Genomic DNA, 25,929 nt, shown 5'->3' on the forward strand with positions numbered 1-25,929 from the left:
TTAATTCTAATTGTTATTTTAATCTCTCACCTTCAGATCGATTGCAAAAAATTACCAAAAGTTATCCAATGATTTTCTTTGGTTTACTAAAAGAAGTAGCAATTACTAACTCTGCATTAACAACAGACATGTTAGTTGATTTCATAGTTTTAAAAAAATCACAAAAGACTCATGATGTGCCATCTGAGAGAATATTTATATACAAAATAGCATATTATATTAGATAACTCTCAAAAGCTATCTTTCAAAACTATCTCAAAATATATACTATTAAACTTTATTTTCCATGAATCTTATCACCCATTTACACACTTTTCTCAGGTCTGTAACCTTACCATTGCTAACGTTTGTCATCTCAACATATGGCCAGTAAGACTGTATTAAAATAACAATTTTGGAGTAACTACAGATACAGAATGATCTCCGTATCTAAGGAAAGACTTCAGCATTTGAGAATCAGATAGGATTCTTCTAACCAATGAAAATGATATAGTTGGCCTTGCAGGATTAGATTAAGAATACAATTTACAAAGGAAAGGGGTAGAGGACTACCAAGCCACAGCTGGGTCCCATATGGGAGAGTTACTACTGCCATGGAGATTCCTTGGTAAATATTTGCATTTATTTGCATTTCATAAACATCAAATATTTATGGAAGCGCACCCACTGTGCTAGGTGCTAGGGAATGAGGTAGGGGTGGATGTACACGTGCCTTCAAAATTGCTCTAGGTTACTGAGGGGGACATGTTGATAGAGTTTGCAGGGCAGCCAACTTCTCTGGGGGACAGATTTGAACATGGGTGGAGCAGCGGAGCAACCCACATGGACATAAACAGTAGAGTTGCGCTGTTTCCCATTCATTCAGTGACACAGTCTATGTCTGCAGACTCGATGCAGACCAACAGGTGGATAGAATGTAAGTGCTGGCTCTTAGCTCGCACCCAAATGAGGAGCCGCCCAGCACATTTTGTACAAATGTGAGATCTGCAATTCAAAGCACTGGATATTTTAAACTTGTCCCTCTTCAAAACCTCTCTAATTCAAATATTCACTTTAAAATTGCATTAAAAGTAAAAGATATTCATGAAAGCTGCTCTTCTCCTCATGTGATAGCAGCAGGTGTCCTTATTTTACTGAAATACAAGATGTGGAGGACAATATTTAAGAAAGATTTTTATAGAAGGTAACAAATAATCTTGTTCATCTCTATTTCCCAACTCATTGCTTTCTGAAAGAAGTAACACAGCCAGATTATCCACAAGTTGTTTTCCTGTTTTAGAATGTGTGACAACCGTGTGCTTTTTGCTACTCAAAGCCAAAACGACTCTCACATACAAGGTTTATTGAAATTCACTTGTTAATTATGAGAAAGATATCAACAAAAGCGAAATGTTATAACTCTCCTTTCTTCCCTTTGTACATTGGAGAACTTTCTTAATTATGCTGCATGAAAGGAGGGTTGTAATTTTCAGATTGTCATAGGAGCTAGCATTTTAAATAGTTTGAGGGTACTTCAAGTAATACTGATAATATGCCTTAATGCCTAAGTAGTGTCTCAGAATAAGAGCTAAGTTATTTAGATTGTAATATATCTAGTTTATCATTTAAGAAAGAGAGGGATTGGGAGAGGGAGAGCAAGCCAGAGGGAGTGGGAAATGGAGAGAGAAAGAGGCTCAGAGAAGCAGCAGTTGTATGATCGCCTATTAAGGACAAACTCAGAAGTCAAGATTCCTTTGCTGTAAATCAGTGATTCTCAAAATGTGGTTTCTGAACCATCAACATCAGCATCACCTAAGAACTTACTAGGCATGCACATTTCCACCCTATCTCAGATCTGCTGAATCAGAAACTTTGGAGGTGGCAGCCAGAAATCTGCGTGTTAACAAGCCCTACAGGTGATTCTGAAACACCTTAACATTTGAGAACCACTGCTCCAATTCCCACCCGACACCTGCTAAATAGCCCACGTGAAGTATTTTACTGCGCAGCTGTCTACAACGGGCACGATCGTCATCACTACTGTCAGCCTGGCCAAAGGTCTGAAAGAAGAGGTTGAGTATCAATGATGAATGTCACTCACTGTCATCCTACTCAAATAGTGGTTTACAAAACAGTGGCCCCTGTGTTATAAGCGCAGGGTCAAAGAAGGCTGGTTTTAAAGCACTTGTGTACTTTATGGATACCTGGATGACTTGAGTTCCTAACTAAAACTTTTTAAATCTCCACCGTCACTTACACTTACTAAAGGCTAAGTTTTGTGGAAGCAGACTATTTCTAAGAATGATCATTGCCTGGAAGGAAAACAAGCAAAAAACCACCAGTACCTACCAGAAACCGTGGTAATGGAGTAGCTGACTGTGCAGGTTGCTTCCAATGTGTTGATACAGGAATCCTTCTAAGAGGTCTGGATTTAGAGTGGTTACCTTACTAGGACAAATGGTAAAGAAAGAGGTGTTCCCCAAACCTGCCGATCTTATGGAACAAAGGGTCAACTACTCACCTCATTATGTGCTAAATAACACAAATGAGAGACTTCTTATGAAAAGAATGTGTTGCAACTGTTTTATGCTATACATAGACTATCGCTCTTTTTTGCTGTGTTTCAAGATTTCATGTAAAATGTCATTAGTGTTACTGAAATTTTGTTATCAACAAGGATGTGATGATTTTATCTAGCACAGAATGCATTTGAACTTCATTATTTCTGAATTTCTACAAACCCATGATATTTGATATTTGAATTCGTTCATTCTTGGGAAGGGACAGCTCCCAGTTTCTGAGGAAAATGATGTATGTTCTCCAAGTCTTAGAGTGTTTCTTGGATATGAAATGTTACAAACTATTGATGAGTAAATTGCAAAAGTGTTAGGCATAATGATATTGAATTTCACTCCCAGTGTACATTATTTTAGCAAAGATACAGCTAAATATGCTTATAAAATGTAGCCTGAATATACATAAGCCTGAAATATCAGAATGACAAACACCCAAACATGCTTGTGGACACAGATTGTGAGGAGGGCTATCATTGTTTTAATACCAGTGTAATAATAATAGAATCTTTCACACTTGATATAAATCACAATCATAATCAACTGCATTTCAAAACAAATCTGGTTAGTCATTGCAATTTAGAAAGTTTTTCAATTCCAGTTAATTTTACAACAACTTTTCTACTTTCTACAAGTTGCAAGTCAAAAAAAGGAAATTCCATTAGTTATGTACAATTAGTTTTCAAATGGCATGAAGCAAAATAATTGACTTTTTAGAGATAATATGTAAACAAAAAATACTGTTAAAGCCTATTCTACTACTTTATGTACCTCAGAAAATGAAGTGCAAAGGCATGGAAAACACTGTTATCTTCCCAAATTCAAAGAGGATTGTTTTCTAGAATACTGCTGCAATTAAAGTGGGAGCAAAAAAACTCCCTCCCATTTGCCACGTATTTCTATTCTCTTAAATTTTCTTTCTCAGCTTTGGGGTTAGAATGTCTTTAAAGTTTTTCATGAAATGTATTTCTATAACTGTTGTATCCCATGTGTGTGAAATCATGTCACTTGTTTAACAATTATCTTATACATTTAAAGTTCTTTATGTCTGATTTACTGTGTCTTCATGAAGAAATTTCTTATCAAATCCATTGAGATTACATACCAACTATGAAAGATGCTCACTATGCAGTTTTTCTTAAATTTTTTTTAATGTTTATTTATTTTTGAGAGAGACAGAGACAGAGACAGAGACAGAATGTGAGCAAGGGAGGAGGGGCAGAGAGAGAGGAAGACACAGAATTCGAAGCAGGCTCCAGGCTCCGAGCTGTCAGCACAGAGCTCAACACGGGGCTTGAACTCATGAACTGTGAGATCATGACCATGACCGCTTAACCAACTGAGCCATCCAGGTGCCCCTCATTATGCAGTTTTTAAGTAAAAACTATATTGAGAGTTGTATAATCACATTCACACTGACCTCTCTATTGTATGAAAAATCTTGTTGTCGGTTGGATATGCTGGATATTCACTCATAACTAATGTCAAATCTTTGCAGTTAAGGATTAAATTAAGCCCTCTGGTGCAGTACTTAATGATCCAAATATTTTTCCCAATAAGTTTATATAACCGGGGATAATCATGATAGAAAAGGTGTTTAATGTTGTTTTGGAGAGCAGGTACTAAAATAAGGATGGTTAAGATTAAACCAGAAATGTTTCATAAAAATTATTGAAAACTATTTACATATATCATTAAATTTTGGAACTTTTATCAGAGTCAAGAGATTGAATCTTGTTTTGATTGAGAGAAAATGATGACTTTGTGATTTTCAATTTATCATGAGACTAATAAGTATGGCTTGCCCACCATTAAGAAATTTTTTTATTGGTCATTATATATAGAACTTTTAGGGCTCTTTTAAGTTAGTGATAAATTTTAAAATGTATATTTTCTGTTTTTCACTTCCTAAATGATTCTGATACATGACAGAATCAACTGCCAAGGGCTTTTATTTAAAAATTCGTTTCTACTCAGCACTGTTTATTCTAACTGGCATCGAAAATGCAGCCGCGGTAAGTGGACAAGATAAATCGTTGGCTCCATCTAGGCACATGCGATTTGAGTATGAGGTGTTTTCTAAAGACCAAGTGAAACTCTCAGTGTAGAATCTCAAGACTAGTTACCTCAGGGGTAAGGGTGTTTTGCTTTGAGTAATCCGTTATTACAGCCTAGGTACTTGGCCACTCCTCTCAGAGTCAGCCCTGAAGAGCGGTTAACTCATCCCTGCTTTCATCTAGGCCAGTGGCTGTGAAGGGGAAATAGGTAACAGAGGAAAGTTTCTTGAAGCACCCCTTTGTTCTTGCTCTGCTTTTACTATTTCTTCGCTCCCCAGCTGTGGCCCTCATCCCAGCCTCCCCAAAGCTAAGCATGAGCACACCTCTCCCTACAGCCTGCCTTGCTCTGTCCTTCCCTGTCCTTTGTACCGCCCAGCCCCAGAGGTTCTTGGTATCTCTGGAGGTGAACCTTGGCAAATGTTTAAGTTCAGAACAAATGAAGCAGAGCACCAGGAAAAAGAAAAAAGAAATTGTGCTTTTATGTCCAAAAATTATACTTTTACATCCTCCCAAAGCAAGCCCTTTCTTTTCTTTCCAGAATATCTATGTTTCTCAGTGGCCTTTAGGAGCTGTGTCAGCTTCCACTGCCTAAGCTTGCTGCCTCAACTTGGAAGGGAACCCAGCTTTGGAACACTCAGGCCAAGGGAACGGCATGGCAGGTCACCAAGGATATATGCCTGAGGAGGCAGTGCTTGTGTCGTCTTTGGAAACAAAACATCTGTTTCATCCTTTGGCTTTTTATAAGTCCAGCTGATATGCAATAGCAGAAAGATAATACTCAACTAAAAAGAAACTATTGTTTATTATGTCATCAATTTCTTTTTTTAAAAAAAAATGCTTATTTATTTTGAGGGAGGGAGAGAGTGAGCGCAAGCAGGGGAGGGGCAGAGAGAGAAAGGGAGACAGAGAATCCCAAGCCATCAGCACAAAGCCCAATGTGGGGACCGAACTCAGAAACTGTGAGATCATACCTGAGCTGAAATCATAAGTCGGACACTGAACTGACCGAGCCACCCAGGCACCCCTGTAATCAATTTCTAATTAATTTCACACCATTGGAGTTAACATGATAATTTCCAAAGGGAGAAGGGTATAAACAAAATGTTTGTGGGACAGGGAAATCTTAACAGTGTGTGGCATCATAAAGCTTAATTTGTTGCAGTTGTGATAATAAGATCATGTCTGGAAAGAAGTGATGCTCTCTCACAGGGACATAGATTAAAAAGTTCTATTTATATGGTTGAGGAAGATGAAGTGGAGAACTGGCTTATAAAGCCATTTCTAGATCATGCAGAATATCCCCTAAAGAATGGGAAAAGATGTCATTTTAGAGTATTACCAACACATCAACACATATATACGTATGTATGTATGTGTGTATAACAGTGATTATATATATAGACATATGTATATGTGTATGTGTATAGATAGATAGATATTTAGTGTGAGAATATCCCCCAAAGCGTGCTAATTTCATACCCCAGCCTTTTAAAGATTTCCCATCATCTTCCTTCATCTGGTTTACTCCTCTCTTAGATTATATCTTTTAGACCGGTGGCTAGTTTTCCTCTCTTATACAAATATCTAGCTTTCGTATTTCTGCTACTATGGACAGCATTTTCCCTAAAAAGCATTTTTCTTTCTTTCTTTCTTTCTTTCTTTCTTTCTTTCTTTCTTTCTTTCTTTCTTTCTTCTTTCTTTCTTTCTTTCTTTCTCTTTCTTTCTTTCTTTCTTTCTTTCTTTCTTTCCTCCTTCTTTCCTTCCTTCCTTCATTCCTTTCTTCATCTATTTAACTAGTATTTATACAGTTATAACAATTAGGGACAAATAAAAAAAGTCTATAAACTGCCTATCTCCTCCAAAGTTCCATATAAATAATAAGAATTTAGATTCTTGATGCCACAAGACCTTCTCTGTCATTTACTGCTATATCCCTGGTGCCTAGAATAGGCAATAGAAGTTACTTGTTAAATACCTCTTGAATTAATGAATTAATAATAATCACATGGCAATTCTTTCACTAACTCATCTTTTTGTTTCAGTTTTGCACAATTCTTTCCATGTGCTTTCTGAAACCCCTTTCCACTGAGAACAAAATGCCCTATATTCCCAGAGTCTACACTGCTCAGAACCTTTTGTGGTTTTTTTAAGCCAAAATTAAACCATATTTTGAGAACACTGATTTCCAGTCTCTATCAAATTGGGACATAGCACCAGCATTCTCCTAGTCACCTATCCTAGGCGCAGAAGACAACTTTTCCATTTTTGAGTAAAACCGGACCCTTCCGAGGGCTTTATCATCACTGACCTCTCTCTTTCGCCGGCATTGTCAGCCTCTCGATGTCTCCTCTTCCCATTTCACACGTATTAGCTGCTGGCTGAAGTCACACTTTCCAGCCCCAGGTCCCTGTAGGTGATGCACCCAGCGTCCAGCTCTACACTGCCTTGGGCTCCTTAATGTGAAATACGGATTTCTGCTGTTCTGCACCAAACCACTCCTAGTTTTGCTTAGTGCAGCTCATAGGTTGTACCTTGGGCCTTAGGATTCCATATGACAACATACCCTCCTCTGAAATGCAAAACTCTGACAGCTTATTCTGAGCCAACGATTTATTGTGCTTTAGGCTCATACTCGTGTCCCTACTATAACTTCCCTCAAACCCAAAGGGACTACTGGATTCTTCACCCTTTTATTTTATCCCAGTTTATTAGTCACATCTTGGAGTTACCTTCTTTGCCATCCAGAGAAAAACAAGATCATCAGACACTATTGCACTCATTACTTGACATTATTGACTTAGAAAAGAATTCTTACCTTTTGCTTTAATGAAAATCATGACATTTCTCATACAACAGTGTGCCTGTTCCCCTATAGTGTTGAAAACAGATAATTCGAGCAAGGCATAAAAGCCTTACCGAGTTAAATTGTCAGGACATCACAGCCAGACACTCTTCTCTGATTTGGGATTACACACCAGAGACTCACATCTCCGGATGGGAAGTCACCCTTGGTATTAACGACATTTATTTACTTCACCCGATCTCTGCTACCGGGAGCCCTTATTATTCCTTCTCCTGTGTCAGAAGTTGTTCTGAAAATAATTTCATTATTTACAAATTATCCTTAAGGCTTTATACATTTGCTTAATTTGATCTTGTAGATCTCTACAATTCTTATTGTCCAGTTGTCTCTCTTAATTTTTTTTAATGTTTATTTTTGAGAGAGACAGGGACAGAATGCGAGTGGGTTAGGGGCAGAGAGAGAGGGAGACACAGAAGCAGAAGCAGGCTCCAGGCTCTGAGCTGTCAGCACAGAGCCCGAGGCAGGGCTCGAACTCATGAGCTGTGACATCATGACCTGAGCTGAAGTCGGGCACTCAACCGACTGAGCCACACCCTGCCCCAAGTCTTCTCTCTTAACTGCCCTCCTGTTTGGGAGTGGAATAGGACTTCTCACTTTTTTTTTTTTTTCTTTCTTGGCTAGCTATTAATGATTTTCTTATTTAAAACAAGTTTTTTAGGGGCGCCTGGGTGGCTCAGTCGGTTAAACATCCGACTTCAGCTCAGGTCACGATCTCACGGTCCGTGAGTTCGAGCCCTGAGTCAGGCTCTGGGCTGATGGCCCAGAGCCTGGAGCCTGCTTCGGATTCTGTGTCTCCCTCTCTCTCTGCCCCTCCCCTGTTCATGCTCTGTCTCTCTCTGTCTCAAAAATAAATAAACGTTAAAAACAATTTTTTTAGTGTTTATTCTTGAGAGAGAGAGAGAGAGAACACAAGCGGGGTAGGGGCAGAGAGAGAGGGAGACACAAAATCTGAAACAGGCTTCAGACTCAGAACTGTCAGCCCAGAGCCCAGTGTGGGCTCGAACCCACGAACTGTGAGATCGTGACCTGAGCTGAAGTTGGCAGCTTAACCCACTGAGCCTCACTGGCACCCCAATAATTTTCTTATTGATTAATCTTTTAAAAATGATAAGTTATCCATTTTGAATATATATGCAGGTGAGAGGCCCTTTTACTTTATAGTTCCTATGGGTTATACCTTCTGTTAAGAGCTGTTACAATAGAACACCCCTTCCCACAGGCTGGCACCATGAAAAGGCAGCTGAGCTCCCCGATTGGATTATAAAACTAACCACATTGCTTTCCTACTCTGAGAGGAAAATTCCCTCTCTGTCAAACATTTTGGCTCTTAAGAATTGGCTTAACTGGGGTGCCTGTGTGGCTCAGTCTAGCATCTGACTCTTGATTTCAGCTCAGGTGATGTCACAGTTTGCGAGGGCATGGGACACTGCGCTGACTGCTAAGCCTCCTTGGGATTTTCTTTCTCTCTCTCCTTCTCTCTTTTCCCCTCCCCTGCTCTTTCTCTCTCTCAAAATAAATAAATACACTTAAAAAAGAAAAAAAAAAAAAGAATTGACAACTAATTTAAATATTTCTTATTAGAAAACAGTACTTTCTCTTTATAAAGTATGTATCCTCCCTTGCATCTGTGTTTTATCACATTTATTTAAAAATGCCAAATATGTTTAAATCCTTTTCCAACTGGTAGGTTTTAACTCCTCATGAACATCTTAGCTATGATTTTCTTAATACTGAAAACGTGAACTTTAAAAAAGAAAATTTGGGGCGCCTGGGTGGCGCAGTCGGTTAAGCGTCCGACTTCAGCCAGGTCACGATCTCGCAGTCCGTGAGTTCGAGCCCCGCGTCGGGCTCTGGGCTGATGGCTCAGAGCCTGGAGCCTGTTTCCGATTATGTGTCTCCCTCTCTCTCTGCCCCTCCCCCATTCGTGCTCTGTCTCTCTCTGTCCCAAAAATAAATAAACATTGAAAAAAAATTTTTTTTAAAAAGAAAATTTAACATTTATTCATTTTTGAATAAGAGACAGAGCATGAGTGGGGGAGGGGCAGAGAGAGAGGCAGACGCAGAATCCGACGCAGGCTCCAGGCTCCGAACTGTCAGCACAGAGCCCAACCTGGGGCTCCAACTCACTGAGCTGGAGATCGTGACCTGAGAAGTCGGATGCTCAACCGACTGAGCCACCCAAGTGCCCCAAAAGGTAAACATTTTTGAAGAAGTATAAACTGTCCTTTCAGAAATTATTAATTCAGTAATGTACTCAAAATTCTTTCCAAATCCTGCGGTACCAGTTATTCTCTCAATAAATTACAAATTTGGATCTTTTGATTTGGGCATTTTCTTCCCTGTTAGCACATAAATTGTTGGAGGGCAGGAACTAGGCTGTATTCATAAGATTTTTGTGTCAGCCCCTGGGCCTAGCACAGTGTGCCTCATAAGATATAAGCACTCAATGAACCTTTGTTGACTAAATTAATAAATGAGGATACCCCCCGCCCCATCTGATACTGCATTTTATTTCACTCAATTCTGAAAAGTGTTAGGAGCAAGATGAGACATTGTTCATGAAGAAAATATATTGAGTGTTTAGGACTTACCTGAACACTATATTAAGAAGGGTTATGCAGATGAAAAAAACTCAAACCCTGCCCACATTAAGCTAACCTTTTTGTAAGGAGGAATGTAAACAAAGTAAAAAAAAAAAATCAGTTGTTAGGTGGGAAACATTAGAGGGGATGAAATTTGTTGGCTCTGCCTAAAGAAAGGTAGCTTTGGAAGAAAAAGGCTTTGCTGGAATTTGAAGGCAGAGATGAGGAGGAGCTTCTGGGCAGAGGACAGATCCACAATGTCATAGGGCAAGTGGGCAAGTGCAAAGGCATGACCCCTTCAGGATGTGTACCCAGTTTAAAAGGAAAATGGGGGTCAGTGGTTAAAAAATGACATTAAACGTTGGGAAGGGGTAGATGGTAAAAAAAAATTTATAATATTTAAGGAAATTTAAAACGTGTGTTATGTAATGGAGAATAACTTAGGCATTCTACCCAGAGGAGTGATGTGATTACATTTGGGTTCTGGAGAGTAGATTAATGGCTCTGTAGCTGGTGAATTTGAGAGCTGGACATCGTAAGTTTAGATCTCAGATAAGTTTTTATGGAACTATTCATCCTCAAGAATAACGGCTGGATCCAAGCCAAGGCAGTGGCAATGAGGCTGGAAAATAAACATTAGATTTAACATCTAGATGAAGATTTGGGGAATCAGTGAAGTCACGTTAACGTCTAATTCTATTTACAATGGAGCTAAGCCACCATCCACTTTAACAGAGGGAGTGCTGTTCTGTAGCTGAGGTGCTTGTCTTTCTCTTGTTAACATGTTTTTTTTCTGACTGTGTGTGTTTATGGGAGAGGCAAAGTTGGATAGATGTTCACTCGGTGAGCTGTCCTCTTTCTCTTTTACTTCAAACCGATGACGCCTACCCCTCCTTCTGGCATATGTTGCCTCAGGCACCCAAACACTCCTGCCAGTTTGCTAGTCTTAGAGCCAAGAATCTGTCACCACCTTGAACACCACAGCTTGCCCTGCTAGCTGCTCCCCTGCTTATGGTGGCCTTGGGGTACAAGCATGGGTATTGGAGATTCTCTTCTCTCTCCCTCTACCTTTGAGTGCCTGCTCGTGATTGTGTGTTTGAGAGCATGGGTGTGTCTACTGTGAACAGAAGAGAGCAGGCCACGTTTTCTCCTCTTGTGTTATGAACGTCAAAACCTGTCCCAGGTCCAAGTCTTAGAGGCTCTTTCGTGGCACAACTTTTGGGCTGCTATTTCTCAAGGTTGCCACCTGCTGTCAAATGAATTTGAAAATCCCATTTCAGTGCCCCCAGCCTGTAGTCCTCAGAAATTCTTGAGTTCTTTGCATGGGCAGGAGCTGAAGTTAGCAAACATGGTAGTCAATGGCGAAAGGTTGAAAGCTTTTCCTCTAAGATCAGGAACAAGACAAAGGTGTCCACTCCCACTGCTCCTATTCAATATAGTACTGGAAGTCCTAGTTAGACCAATCAGGCAAAACAAAGAAATAAAAAGCATCCAAATTGAAAAGGGTGAAGTAAAATTGTTGTTATCAGCTGATGGCATAATCTTACAGATAGAAAATCTTAAAGCTCCACAAAAACAAATGTTGAGACTCATCGATGAATTCAGTAAAACTGCAGGAAATAAAATCAACATACAGAAATCAGTTGCATTTCTATGTACTAACAATGCAAATTCGAAAAAGAAAGAAATAGAATTATTCCATTCACAATAGCATCAAAAAATTAAAATATTAAGATTAAATTTAACCAAAAAATGAAAGATCTGTATTATGAAAACTATGAGACCCTAATGAAAGGCATTGAAGAAGACACAAATAAATGGGAAGACATATCATGTTCATGGATCAGGATTATTGTTAAAATGTCCATACCTACCCAAAGCCATGTATACGTTCAACACAATCCCTATCAATGTTCCATTGGCATTTTTCACAGAAATATAAAAAAAGAAAGTCCTAAAGTTTGTATGGAGCTACACAAAACCTCAAATAGCCAAGGAAATCCTGAGAAAGAAGAAAAAGGCTGGAGGCATCACATTTCCTAATTTCAAACTGTATTACAGTATTGTAATAATCAGTATAGTATGACACAAAAACAGACGCATAGATCATTGGAACAAAATAGGGAGCCCGGAAATAAACCCACACATATATGATCAACTAATAAGGATAAGGGAGTCAAGAATACTCAATGGAAAATAGTCTCTTCAACAGTGTTAGGAAAACTGGATAGCCACATGCAGAAAAATGAAATTAGATTTCTTTCTTACACCATCCCAAAATTAACTTGAAATGAATTAAAGGCTAAGTATAAGACCTACTGCCATAAAATTCCTAGAAGAAAATTGGGAAAGAAGCTTCTTGACATTGTATGTAGCAATGGTTTCTCAGATATAACACCAAAGCACAAGCAACAAAAAGAAAAAATCAACAACTGGGATTACACCAAACTAAAAAGCTTCTGCACAACAAACGAAACAATGAAAAAAAAAAAAAAAAAAGAAAGAAAAGAAAAGGCAACCTATGGCATAGGAAAAAAAAAATATTTGCAAACCACATATTGGATAAGGGGTTAATATCCAAACTATTTAAGGCACTATTACAACTTAATAAAACAAAGCCAGAAACAAAACAAAACAAAGAAAAAAACAAAAAACAAAAAACTATGCACCTGGATTTAAAAAAAAAAAAAACGGGGGGGGGGGGGGGCGGGCAGAGTAACTGAATGGCATTTTTCCAAAGAAGTTATCCAAATGGCCAACTGATACAGCATCTGGGAAATGTAAATCAAAACCTCAAAACCACTGTGAGATATCACCTCACACCTATTAGAATGGCTGGACAAGAGAGGAATGCTGGCGAGAATATGGAGAAAGGGGAGTGCTTGCGCACTATTGGTACGAATGTAAATTGGTGCAACCACTATGGAAAACAATACAGAAGTTTGTCAAAAAATTAAAAATAGAGGGGCCCCTGGGTGACTCAGTAAATTAAGCATCCTGTTCTTTTTTTTTTTTTTTTAACTTTATTTTTGAGAGAGAGAGCACACAAGTGAGGGAGAGGCAGAATCCAAAGCAGGCTCCAGGCTCTGAGGTTTCAGCACAGTCCAATGTGGGGCTGAACCCACAAACTGTGAGATCATGACCTGAGCCGAAGTCAGATGCTCAACTGACTGAGCCACCCAGGCATTCCACATTATCTGCCTCTTGATTTCAGCTCATGTCATGATCTCACAGTTGTGAGATCGAGCCCTGCGTCAGGCTCTGTGTACTGCTTAAGATTCTCTCTCTCCCTCTTTCTATGCCCCCCCTTAAAAACAATTTAAAAAGTTAAAAAACAGAACTATCATATGATCCAGCAATTCCATCGTTTGCTATATCCAAAGAAAATGAAAATAGGATATCAGATATCTGCATTCCCATGTTTATTGAAATAATGTTATAATAACCAAGATATAATGTCACTGTAACTAAGATTTGAAAACAACCTAAATGTCCATCAAAAGAACGAATGGATTGGGGCGCCTGGGTGGCGCAGTCGGTTAAGCGTCCGACTTCAGCCAGGTCACGATCTCGCGATCCGTGAGTTCGAGCCCCGCGTCGGGCTCTGGGCTGATGGCTCGGAGCCTGGAGCCTGTTTCCGATTCTGTGTCTCCCTCCCTCTCTGCCCCTCCCCCGTTCATGCTCTGTCTCTCTCTGTCCCAAAAATAAATAAACGTTGAAAAAAAAAAAATGGAGGGGCGCCTGGGTGGCGCAGTCGGTTAAGCGTCCGACTTCAGCCAGGTCACGATCTCGCAGTCCGTGAGTTCGAGCCCCGCGTCGGGCTCTGGGCTGATGGCTCAGAGCCTGGAGCCTGTTTCCGATTCTGTGTCTCCCTCTCTCTCTGCCCCTCCCCCGTTCATGCTCTGTCTCTCTCTGTCCTAAAAATAAATAAACGTTGAAAAAAAATTAAAAAAAAAAAAGAATGAATGGATAAAGAAGATGTGGCATATATATATATATATATATATATATATAATGGAATATTATTCTTCATGCATGAGAAAGAAGGAAAATCTGCTATTTACAACCTGGTCGGGTCTTGAAGGCTAAATGGAAATAACATCATTCAGGAAAAGACAAATACTGTATGATGTCACTAATATGTGGAAACTGAAAAAGCTGAACTCTTGGAAACTCTCTAGAATGGTAGTTACCAGGGGCTGGGAGGTGGGGCAATTGGGAAGATATTGATCAAAGTATACAAAATTGCAAAGAAGACAAATGAGTTCTGGAGATCTAATGCACAGCATAGGATTGTAGTCAGCAATACTGTATTATACATTTCAATGTGTGTAAGAGATTAGAACTTTTATGTTCTCACCGTAAAAAAATGATAATTATGTGAAAGAATAGAGGTGTTAGCTAATGCTACAGTGGCAATTGTATTACCATATATAAATGTGTCAAATCAACACATTGTATACCATAAGCTTACACAATTTACATGCCAATTATAATTCAAAACTATATATGAGCAAAATACAGACAGTATAAAAATTAAAAATAAGATTCAGTTTATCAGGCAATATTAATATATTTATTGCAGGAAGTATTATATCAAACAAAAATAAAAATACAGTGAGTACATATATTTAAAGCATACATCTTATACTCTTTGTATTCTGAAAAATATGAATATAAATTAAGAGAGTAGAACATTTGAAATAATTGAAAATGTAAAAAAAAAAAAAGAAGAAACAATTGAAAATGTATTTGGCCACACAGAAAACCTTTTTTTTTTTTTTTTTTAATTTTTTTTTTTCAACGTTTATTTATTTTTGGGACAGAGAGAGACAGAGCATGAACGGGGGAGGGGCAGAGAGAGAGGGAGACACAGAATCGGAAACAGGCTCCAGGCTCTGAGCCATCAGCCCAGAGCCCGACGCGGGGCTCGAACTCACGGACCGCGAGATCGTGACCTGGCTGAAGTCGGACGCTTAACCGACTGCGCCACCCAGGCACCCCCTTTTTTTTTTTTTTTTATGTTTAGTGATTTTTATTTTGAGGGAGAGAGACAGAGTAAAATCTGAGGAGAGAGAGAGAGAGAGAGAGGGAGGGACAGAATACCAAGCAGGCTCTGTACTGTCAGCGCAGAACCCAAAGTGGGGCTCAATTTCACAAACCATGAGATCATGATCTGAGCCAAAATCGAGTCAGAGGTTCAACTGACTGAGTCACCCAAGCGCCCTATCGCCACTCAGAAAACTGTAATAAACATAGGAGTGTAGAGATACCATAAGATAATCTAATGATAATTTGATAACATTAGGCATGAATTGAAGGAATGTTCTACAGTGGTTGTAAATAAAAACTGGACAGTTAGCCTAGAGTTGTGGCAGAAAACTTGGAAAGTTACTTATCTTCTCTTTACCTCAGTTTAATTATCATAATGTTAGGTTAATAATAGTCTCTACAGTTTAGGGTTCTTTTGAGGATCAAATGATTCATCATGTATAAAACACTTAAAATCATTATTGGCATCTGTATATGCTAAATATACATTAGCCCACAAAATTAAGGAACATACACTTATTTAATACTTGATTTAAAATAAAATTAAAACTTAAATGATATTATTAACTCAAAAATATTAAAGAGAACACTTAAAAACAGTAGATGTGAAACAGCTGTATCTTTTTTTAAAATTTCTTTAAACATTTATTATTGAGAGACAGAGAGACACAGAGCATGAGCAGGGTAGGGGTAGAGAGAGGGGGAGACACAGAATCCGAAGCAGGCTCTGGACTGTCAGCACAGAGCACGATGTGGGGCTCGAACTCACAAACTGCAAGATGATGACCTGAGCCGAAGTCATTGGCCCAACCAACTGAGCCACCCAGGGGCCCCATCAGCTATATCTTTAAAAACAGAAAAAAAAAAAAAAAAATAGAGTATTACATGTTATTTTTCACAACAAAAATAAATGAACTAATTTTCAATTTTTAGAAATTAAATGTTAAGGAATTAAAATAGAAAATAAGAGAAATTTTTGTTTGGAGTAGACTAAAATTTCTGCTGATAGGAAATAGTTGTAAAAGGGTACATTTTATAAACATGGTAAATGTTTGCCACAGCCATCTCTAAGAGTGGGGGATATTTTTCGATAGTTGGCAGAATGCTGCTTGCCACTGTAAAGTATTTCAGTTGAGGATGGAAAATAATGATGACAATGATACCACCAAGAAAAATAGTAATACAGTTTTCTCCAGTGTCAGCGAAGGCAGAACTCATTTATTTGATTTGGGGATTGATAGTTGTGTCTCTAAGGCTCATAAGTAGAAGCATCTGAGGGCGTTAAAGAGTGTGAAGAAATTTCTTAACAGGTTTCTGGATAGGAGGCAAGGGAGTGAAGCCAGGAGAGTAATGAGAGAATAAAAAAATAAATTGTGCAACACTGGAGATTATGTTGAGGTATCAGAACATAATCTTGTTGGAAGAGAAACAAGATTGGAAAAGGAAAGAGACTGGCGTGCTTGAGAAAGGTGTGGAGATTGTAATCTTTCAGACTGCACCCATGTATATCCAATCCCACATGCTAGTTTTACAACGCTAGCTTGATATTCCTCCATTAGGAGATGACGGTTCTGTTGCTCCTTCCCTTGAAACCAAGGAACACTTTGTAATTGCCTGGACCAATAGCACGCAGTGGAAGTGATGCTGCATAAACTCAGAAACTCACAAAAAGGTATTAATGGCTTCCATTTGGCTTTCTCTCGAGACATACCCTGTGGGAGCCCTGAACTGACACATAGGAAGCTCAGCTATCACGAAGTTACCATGCTGGAGTGACCACGTGGAGAAACTGCATAAAGACAGAGACTTGTCCAAGGAGTCCAGCTGTTCAAGGCTTGCCAGTTCAGGTGCCAGATAAGTGATGAAGACGCTTTCGAGTTTTTCCTTCTGAAAAAACTTTGACTACAAACTGAGGAAAACCCTGAGCCAGAACCACACAGCCAAGCCTCTCCCAAATTCCAGACCCACAGAAACAGTGATTATTAAATGAATAAATTAATTAAACAAACAATGATTAAAGAAATAATTATTGTTTAAAGACACTGATTTGGGGGTAATTTTTACATTGCATAGATAAAAAAAAAACAGATGAATTGGAAAGGTGGAGAACAAAAAAGCAAAGTAGGAGAAAATGGGGAGAAATAAAAGAGGAAAATAATACTCTGCAGGAAAAGCCAATTGAATGACCATTAAAAGGAAAATTTGTTCTGAGCATCTCAGTGACGAAAAGCTCAGATTACATGGACAGCTTCAGGTTCAGTTACCATTTATCTCAGGCTCTATTTGTAGTAATTCGCCTATTAGGAAAATATGAGTTGGAAGTGAGCTTTCCTTCAACAGAGAAGTTGAATTTATTTAGAAATTTATAATAGGATGGAACGAATAAAAGCTGTTGGAAACGATTCTATGATAATTCCATTAAGTTGACTAAGTCCTTTCCAGGATGAATTAAAGGGAAGTAAACATATGATAATCTGTTTAAAACCTACTAACAGTTCCAGTGAAGCAGCAGACAGATATGGGATACAGAGCAATGGCATCACAGCAGGGGAAGAGAAAGCTAATTCAGGTGGGTGCTTCCAGTTTAGAGACAGAAGCTAGAGGAAACAGCCAGAATTATATTATAGATGTGACTCAAACACTCTTTTCATTTTTATTTGCCGTCAGTAAAAGTGTTTAAGATGTAGAATAAACATCATCTAATATCTCCAATCTCTCCCTTGATCACACATCCCTCTCCAGATCCTTCTCTGATTCTCTGCTTCTCTTTATAGGAAATTTCCCTGAAAGAGGAAATACCTACTATTATCAGATTTTTTCCTGCTTCTCTTTTATCCTGAATGCACCCCGTCTAGGTTTTGGTTTCCCAAATCCCACAAATACTTCTCTCATTATCATCACCAGTAATCTCCACATTGCTAAATCAATACTCTGTCCTAATTTTACTGAAACTGTTAGTAGTGGATTACTCCTTTACCACATTTATCTTTGGCTTCAGGGATGTCCTGTTCTCATGGATTTCCTTTCACTTAATTCACCATTTCTTCCTACTTCCTCATCATCTTCTCAGCCTCACAGTTCAGTGTTCCTAGGGCATAAACCTAGCCTCCCACATAGGCTTCACGCTTTCATTTTGATTCCCCATAGGCTATTATCCACACCCCAGCAGTTGGGATCCTTTTCAACAAAGAAAATCAACTCAATACATTCCAACAACTCCTTATTTTATTCAAGTAAAAAAAAAAAATCTAAGTTCATACAGTAAGCCTACAAAGTCCCACCATCTGTCTGACCCCATGTCCTATCACTTTCCCCCTTGCTCACTCTGCCCCAGCTACAGTGACCTAATAGCTGATTTGTAAACATACCAAGCCCTTACCTATCTCCCTCTGCTTGAAATGTCTCTCCACTTTTTCTGCTGTGGGTCTTGTCCTTTCACTTACTTATCCTATATAAAGTAGTAATTCTCCCTACAACTCTGGCATTTTGTATCTCCTTTCTCCTGCTTTTTCTTCTTAGATTTACAGGTACCTGGTGTAGATGCACTTATTATTTTGTTTTTGTGTTTGTTTGCACTTGTATTCCCCAACTAGAAAATAAGCACCTTGAAGGCAAGATCTATGTCTATTTGCCTGTCTATAAAAACAGGAGCTGTGTTTAGAATGTAGCATGTGTAAAAGAAATATTTGTTGAATAAATAGAAGAATATTAGACTAAGTAAAGTTTAAAAATTTTTTTTTACATTTTTATTTATTTTTGAGAGAGAGATTGAGAGAGAGACAGAGCACAGTGGGGGAGGGGCAGAGAGAGGGAGACACAGAATCCGAAACAGTCTCCAGGCTCCAAGCTGTCAGCACAGAGCCTGATGCGGGGCTCAAACCCACGAACCATGAGATCATGCCCTGAGCAGAAGTCAGTTGCTTAACCGACTGAGCCCCCCAGGCACCCCTAAATAAAGTTTAAATAATCAACTACTACATAGACATCAATTGACAGTCTTGATATTTACATATGGACATGGAAAGTTGTTCATGGTGCATTGTTTTTTGTGTTTTTTTTTTTAATTTTTTTATAATGTTTATATATTTTTGAGAGAGACAGAGACAGAGTACAAGTGGGGGATGGAGACAGAGAGGGAGAAACAGAATCTGAAGCAGGCTCCCGGCTCGGAGCTGTCAGCACAGAGCCCCACATGGGGCTCAAACTCATGAACCGTGAGATCATGATCAGAGCTGAAGTTGGTCGCTTAACCAACTGAGCCACCCAGGCACCCCCATGGTGCATTGTTAATGGAACAAACCAAATTGTAGAACACTATGCAGCATATAATCTTAACATTTATATGGTGTATATTTATACTTATGTCTGAAAAAATTTAATGTTTATTTATTTTGAGAGAGAGAGCAAGAGCGAGAGCGAGCATTGGCAGGGGAGGGGCAGAGAGAGAGAGGGAGAAAGAGAATCCCAAGCAGTTTCCACACTGTCTGTGCAAAGCCTGATGTGGGGCTCCATCCCATGAACCATGAGATCATGACCCTAGCCGAAGTCAGATGCTTAACCTATTGAGCAACCCACATGCCCCTATGCCTGAAAAATTTTTGAAAGTTGTACATCAAATCTCAACATCATTTATCTCTGAGAATTAAATTATACATTATTTTTTTTCTTACTTAGAGTTTTCTATATTTTCTGAGTTTTTACCAATAATTGTAGGTTACTTGTATAATTACCAAAGACAACTGAGTAGTTTCCACATGAAAAAAATAGGCATTACATGGAAAGCATTTATTTTATATGCTATCATATCATTTGAGTTATTTTTCTATTTTAAAATTTAGGGTTTGGGGCGCCTGGGTGGCGCAGTCGGTTAAGCGTCCGACTTCAGCCAGGTCACAATCTCGCGGTCCGTGAGTTCGAGCCCCGCGTCAGGCTCTGGGCTGATGGCTCAGAGCCTGGAGCCTGTTTCCGATTCTGTGTCTCCCTCTCTCTCTGCCCCTCCCCCGTTCATGCTCTGTCTCTCTCTGTCCCCCAAAAAAATAAAAAAAAGTTGGGAAAAAAAAATTAAAAAATAAAATAAAATTTAGGGTTTGAAAAGCTTGATTTAAAAAACATACATTAAGGGGCGCCTGGGTGGCTCAGTCACTTAAGCGGCCGACTTTGGCTCAGGTCATGATCTCGCGGTCCGTGAGTTCGAGCCCCGCGTCGGGCTCTGTGCTGACAGCTCAGAGCCTGGAGCCTGCTTCAGATTCTGTGTCTCCCTCTCTCTGACCCTCCCCTGTTCATGCTCTGTCTCTCCCTGTCTCAAAAATAAGTAAATGTTAAATAAAGAAATAAAATATTAAAAAAATAAAAAAACATACATTAATACTTTAAATCCAAGATGTGAATGTAGAGTTTTAGTGGAAATAGCTGAAAATTTAAAATATATACTTTAACCACCTTTTTCATATTACTTCAATCTATAACTTATTAATATTTCTGTGCTATCTATGCTTAAAAAGTGACATATAGGGCACATACGGATGTATGTATATATGTAAAAAGATCTAAGAAATATAACCAATATAACCAAATATTTGCATTAGTTATCCATAGGTGGTAAAATCATTGATATTTTTCCTTGACATTTGCAATCAGAAAAAACAGGTGCTATTAACATTTTTTGTACAAATGTATATACAAATATAACAATGATACCTTAAGAATAATAAATAAATATAAGTAAAACAATTGAAACAAAATACACCAAATCAGTGAATATCTCTTGGTGACCTAAATATAGATGTTTTTATTTGTTGCTTTCAAATACTAAACATAGGTACTAAATATTTCGCAGTGGGGAAAAAAATTGCCTTGAGAAGGAAAAGAAGGTAATTTAAACAATATAAATCTGTTTCCAGTAGACTGTTAATAACATAATAAAAATAATATGTCCCTATATGTTATTATGAGACATCTCTCCCATGAGATGTCCATAGCCTGTCTTCCATTTCCCTAGGAGAATGAGTCTTACAAAAACTGTCCAGTCTATATTTCAGCAAAAAGCATCCATCCACTACCCTAATCATTCATGTCTCTGGAGGACAATGACTGCACTGTGGATGAACTCATTTCAAAAGCCACTGTATCCTATAATAAAAGGAAGAACTATATTAAATTTAAATATGAATATATGGTGCTTTGAGGTGATCTGGTAACAAGTGGTCCCCTTTCCACTTAATAAATTTGCCAAATCAGAAGGCACATAATATCTTTCCACCATGATGATCAGAATGTACAACAAGCTCTAATATTAACATGAACTGGAAGCAGAGAGCAGATATGAAGGTAGGAAAAGAAAATTTAAAGAAATTAAGGATATTTTCAACAGTTGGCCTTGATTATGTTTTTAAAGGTCACAAATTCCTGAAAATCAGACCCAACTAATAGAAGTTACGGAACAGTTCAAAGCCAGCTACAGAACTACTGTTCTCATATAGTAATATTAGCTGCTGTATAAGCAAAACTTTCCATGTCATACATGTGACTCTTACGATTAGCCCAATTATATGTGAACTTTTATGATAAAATTTTAAAATTATTTGTGTCAAAATCAATAAAACCAAAGCATAGAGAAATGTCCAATTTTAGCTGAAAAAGCTAGCACTGTGACCAGATTGGGCTGTTATGATTATATAGATTAATTTACCCAAAGAAAGCAAAAATATGGCATATCCCTCATCTTTACAAACTACAATATCTGGGGACTATCCTAACCTGATGCCATTAAATATTCATGTAATATAGAATTAATTATAGAACTAATCCCCTTAATCCAAACCTTTCATCTACTCACTTTCCTGATTGGCATGCCTACGTGAAGTAAATATCCTGGCTATGAGTGGAGCTTCTTTCTGTGAATAAATAAATTGGCAATATGATTAATGATTCTATGATATTTTTTCATGTTAGTGGACTCTTAAAAGCTGAATCCATTCTTGATCCTATTAGATTGAGAGCCAGACCTTGTACAGCAAGAATTCCCCAAGACAGTGCTGTCTTGTAGAGCTGTTTTGATCCTCCTGGAGACAGCCAACTTATCTTCCTCAGTGACACATAGACTACAGGAACTGTTCCTTCCTTCTAATGTTTAACTTCTTCAGTTGATAGAATTATATTTATAGAGCATCTAACTGTGAGACAAGTGCCTCAGTAAGTGACTCATCCTGTACTTTTCCTTCTCCCCATTCCCTCCACCATCTCAAACGGTCACCAAATCCTGTAAATTTCAAATCCTTCATATATGTTTTATCTACCATTTCTTCTCCATTGTCACTACTTTTTAGATTGTTACCATTTCCCTTCTGAACTACTGAAATAGCCTCACAACCGGTAATTATCCTTGTTCCAAACCATCCTCCATAACATTTCTCAAGCAATTTTTAAAAACACCAAATCGGTTGCTTCCTGTTTAAAATTCACCAACAGTCTCCGTTTTCTTTTTGAATATCCTCTAGTCTCCTTGCAGACTATAATCTGGCCACTTATCTTTTCCTCTTCAGCCACCATGAGTTTCAAAGATAATAGTCCATCTGAAGTCCCCCAAACATACCTCAGGCGATGGGGAGACTACTCATCTTGAGGCTGCTGGAGACATTCCTCAGGGTGTCTCTGTGCTGTTTCTCAGTTTCTTTTCCCAATCCTGGTTGCCCTGTCCCCTGACTCATGGCCAACTCCTATCAGTTTGTTCATAGGAGACCAGTAGGCAGTTTGTGGTGAGATGATTAAGTACGCCATCATGTTGACTTAATTTTTCTTTTTGGTGAGGATCTCCAGTAAAAGACAATATGAATCTCTTATTACCTCCCAAAGTACTGTCTATTGTCTTCCTTTATTACCAAGTGTCTTAGAGCCTTATTTATAGGCTTTATAATCAAGGAAGTCATCACCAGAAATATATATTCTTTTCAGAGCTGTGAATTTTAGGTTGACTCTAAATCTAAGGCTGATCAGATTTTCTCTCTTCCAGATATGAGCATCTTACAAAATATTAAGTGGACAAAGATAGAAACAATGAAGGACTGCTTGAGGGGAAGTCAAATACCATTAGACAGAAAGTTCCAAAAATAATGTCTTCTAATAAACATAATATATGGATGTTTCACTGATGTATTATGTTTTTATTTTTTCAACAATTTTTCTTTCTTTTTTATATGTATTTTAGCTAATCTGTGAAACTAGGGACCATTCCTTATTTTTGGTTTTGCACAGCGCTTTGGATATAGTAGGCTTTCAGTAAATGTTGAATAGAAATCCTTGTATCTTTTGTCCAGTGACAACGTGCAAGGTCTAGAGTATTTCATTTAACTGTTATAAGAATGGATTCTTTATGTGAAAAAAAAAATGAATAATAAATGAGATCGATGAATATTGAATAGGAGTTCTGGAATCTTTTGATGTCTCAGTGGCAGCTGTGGATGGTGATGGCAAAGGCCAATTAACAGAGCTTGGGGCTTCCAACCTGAAGTTCAACTAGAGCACCTCTACTTTCATCTATTTCTTTTATTTATTGATAGCATTTAGTTTAAAACATAGGACACATTTTAAAATCTCACACCCATTATCATTGTAATCTACTGAAAGTGATGATTTTATCATTTCCTCTCACCTACAAAATGTTCTGATTCAATAGCCAGTTTCCAAGCAATTAATGGATTTGAAAGTACTGAGGATTTTTGTTGTTGTTGTTTTGTTTTTAACATTTAAGGTTTATTAATCTGGGGTGTCTATAAATTTGCCAAGGGCAAAGCTGTATTCTATTTTTACTAACCTCTACTTCATACTCAGTACATCCTGTGTTGTCTTTATCACCAGTAGAAAATTATAATTTTTTTTAATATGACACTGCATTAGTAGAAAATACCTCAAATCAGCATTTGTGGTCATCAATACACTGAAATGACAGTATTATCGGACCTCTCTGGATTTTGGTATGTACTCTGGTAATAAAGAAGCATATATATATTACTTTCTCACAAATTTGTTTTAAAAAATATTTTGGTGACTATATTTCAGTATGATTGATTTCTTTTATAATTACTTTAAAACAAAATTTGTGCCCTTAAAAGTATTCTAAGGAGAGAGTTTTATGGAGAAGGGGGACCAATAACCAAAAGAAATGCTAAAAAGCATTGCTTTAGTGCCACAGCTCATTATTATTATGGGATTAGCAGGTATGTTGGCACAGAGGCTTTCCACGCCTGGAAGCACTAGACCTCAGCAGCTGTACCTGTTTGGCCAAGATTAGCGTCATTCACTCTGTGCCTTAACATTCAACATATGTGGAGTACAGCATTCTGGAAAATTATAACCAAATCAGCCTCGAACAAGAAACTGTGCTTTGGTATTCTTATCGTTTGTTCTGTTCGTTTATTTTTCTTGTGATAACTTTGCATTAATTCAGAATTTCAATGCTTTACTGAGATTTCTGTTCCTGCCCGGGGCTGTTCACTTGCTTTTCTAATACCATGACTTTCCTTGTTGATGCATCCCTTTCCTACCATGAGTTTGGGTGGTTAGAATAGGCCAGTCCCTCCTACATCCACGATGCTGGGCACCAAGTGGGATCGGTTCCACTTGGTGACATTGATGGACACGGGGACGCAATGAACTGATGTGACACAACTCTGGAATTTTACTATGGAAAGAGTACACTTCCTGCTCTGGCTTCAAAGACAGAAGGATGCAAGCCAAGTGCTTGAAGCTCCTCTTCCCTCCTAGGAGAAAGAAGCTGCCTGAGAATAGAGTGGACACAGAAGATAACAAATAAGAGATAGGAAAGGAAACCCTCAGGCCCCCAAACAAGGTTAAAACATGCCTGAAGTCAATTCTACCCCTGGGCTCTTCAACACTGGGAGCCAGTTAAGGAGGTCATTGAGAGGACGTGACCTCCGTTTGACCTCAGAGCTGAACTAGGTGGTAGGAGGCTCTCCTCACTCCTCCCCGTCCTTGGAATGCGGGTTACAATCACCACTCCTGCCCTGGGAGCCATTTCAAGGATACAGCTCTCAGAGAGGACTGTGCTATTGAGATCCTCGGACTGTAGACATGACTGAACCCAGGTAAGGCCTTTATGTAAACTTGTAAGATTCTGGCAGGCAATGGGGAGCCTACTCATCTTGAGGCTGCTGGAGACAAACCTCATGTGTAAGTTCCCTTGCTTATTAAACCCGCCGCCTACAAATCTGTAGTGTTCCTCCCTCTTTCTTGGGCTCTCCTTGCCATCCCTGTCCAGGGGAAGTTTGTGAACCAACAGAATCACCGAATCTCTCTCTAGCTTTATCCATTTTTAGTTGGCTTATATCAAAAAGAACAATGATCTCTGTAAAGTTTATAATAAAAGTTTAGTAACCTGGTGTCTTTAAAAGGAAATGATTGAATAATTTTATGGCATCATTCTCTTGTTAGATAAGTCACCGAGGATAGCATAACTGGCCTTGTTTGATCTTTGGGATATAAGCCCCCTACACGTACTTGATGTATACAGCAACCATGGATACAGTCAGAACATTTTACCAAGGAGTAAATAAATATAAACAACTTCCAATAAGATCTCATTTACCTACATTTATAGAGAAAAATAGTGTTATAATTTCAGTTTGTTGGACTCCCAAATCTGTTTTTTTTTTCCATTATGCATTCTGAAACCAAAACATGTTATAAATTCTCTCTAGTGTAAAATAAACGTGGACAATTGGACTCAACAATTTTTCCTCTGTGGACAAAATGCTTCTCTCTCATCTCAAGATAGTAGCTTCTTCACACCTGCATTTTCTTAATTTCTT

The 25,929-nt window shown here is 38.4% G+C and overlaps 2 protein-coding genes across 3 annotated transcripts in view; both read left to right on the top strand.

Annotated features, from left to right (window-relative positions):
- HCRTR2 (hypocretin receptor 2) overlaps positions 1–3,604 on the top strand; it is a 114,605-nt gene extending 111,001 nt beyond the window's left edge. Inside the window, exon 8 of the mRNA XM_045498576.1 lies at positions 1,833–3,604. Coding sequence (XP_045354532.1) covers position 1,833 — 1 coding nt within the window. The 3' untranslated portion in view covers positions 1,834–3,604. The remainder of the gene's footprint in view (positions 1–1,832) is intronic.
- A 20,273-nt stretch (positions 3,605–23,877) lies between these two features.
- The window catches only part of GFRAL (GDNF family receptor alpha like), a 64,045-nt gene continuing 61,993 nt past the window's right edge, over positions 23,878–25,929 (top strand). For both annotated transcript variants that reach the window (XM_045498580.1, XM_045498579.1), the window contains exon 1: positions 23,878–25,206. The gene's annotated coding sequence lies outside the window, so the exon portion shown is untranslated. The remainder of the gene's footprint in view (positions 25,207–25,929) is intronic.

Source organism: Leopardus geoffroyi, chromosome B2 (assembly GCF_018350155.1).
Source record: "Leopardus geoffroyi isolate Oge1 chromosome B2, O.geoffroyi_Oge1_pat1.0, whole genome shotgun sequence".
NCBI lineage: Eukaryota > Metazoa > Chordata > Mammalia > Carnivora > Felidae > Leopardus > Leopardus geoffroyi.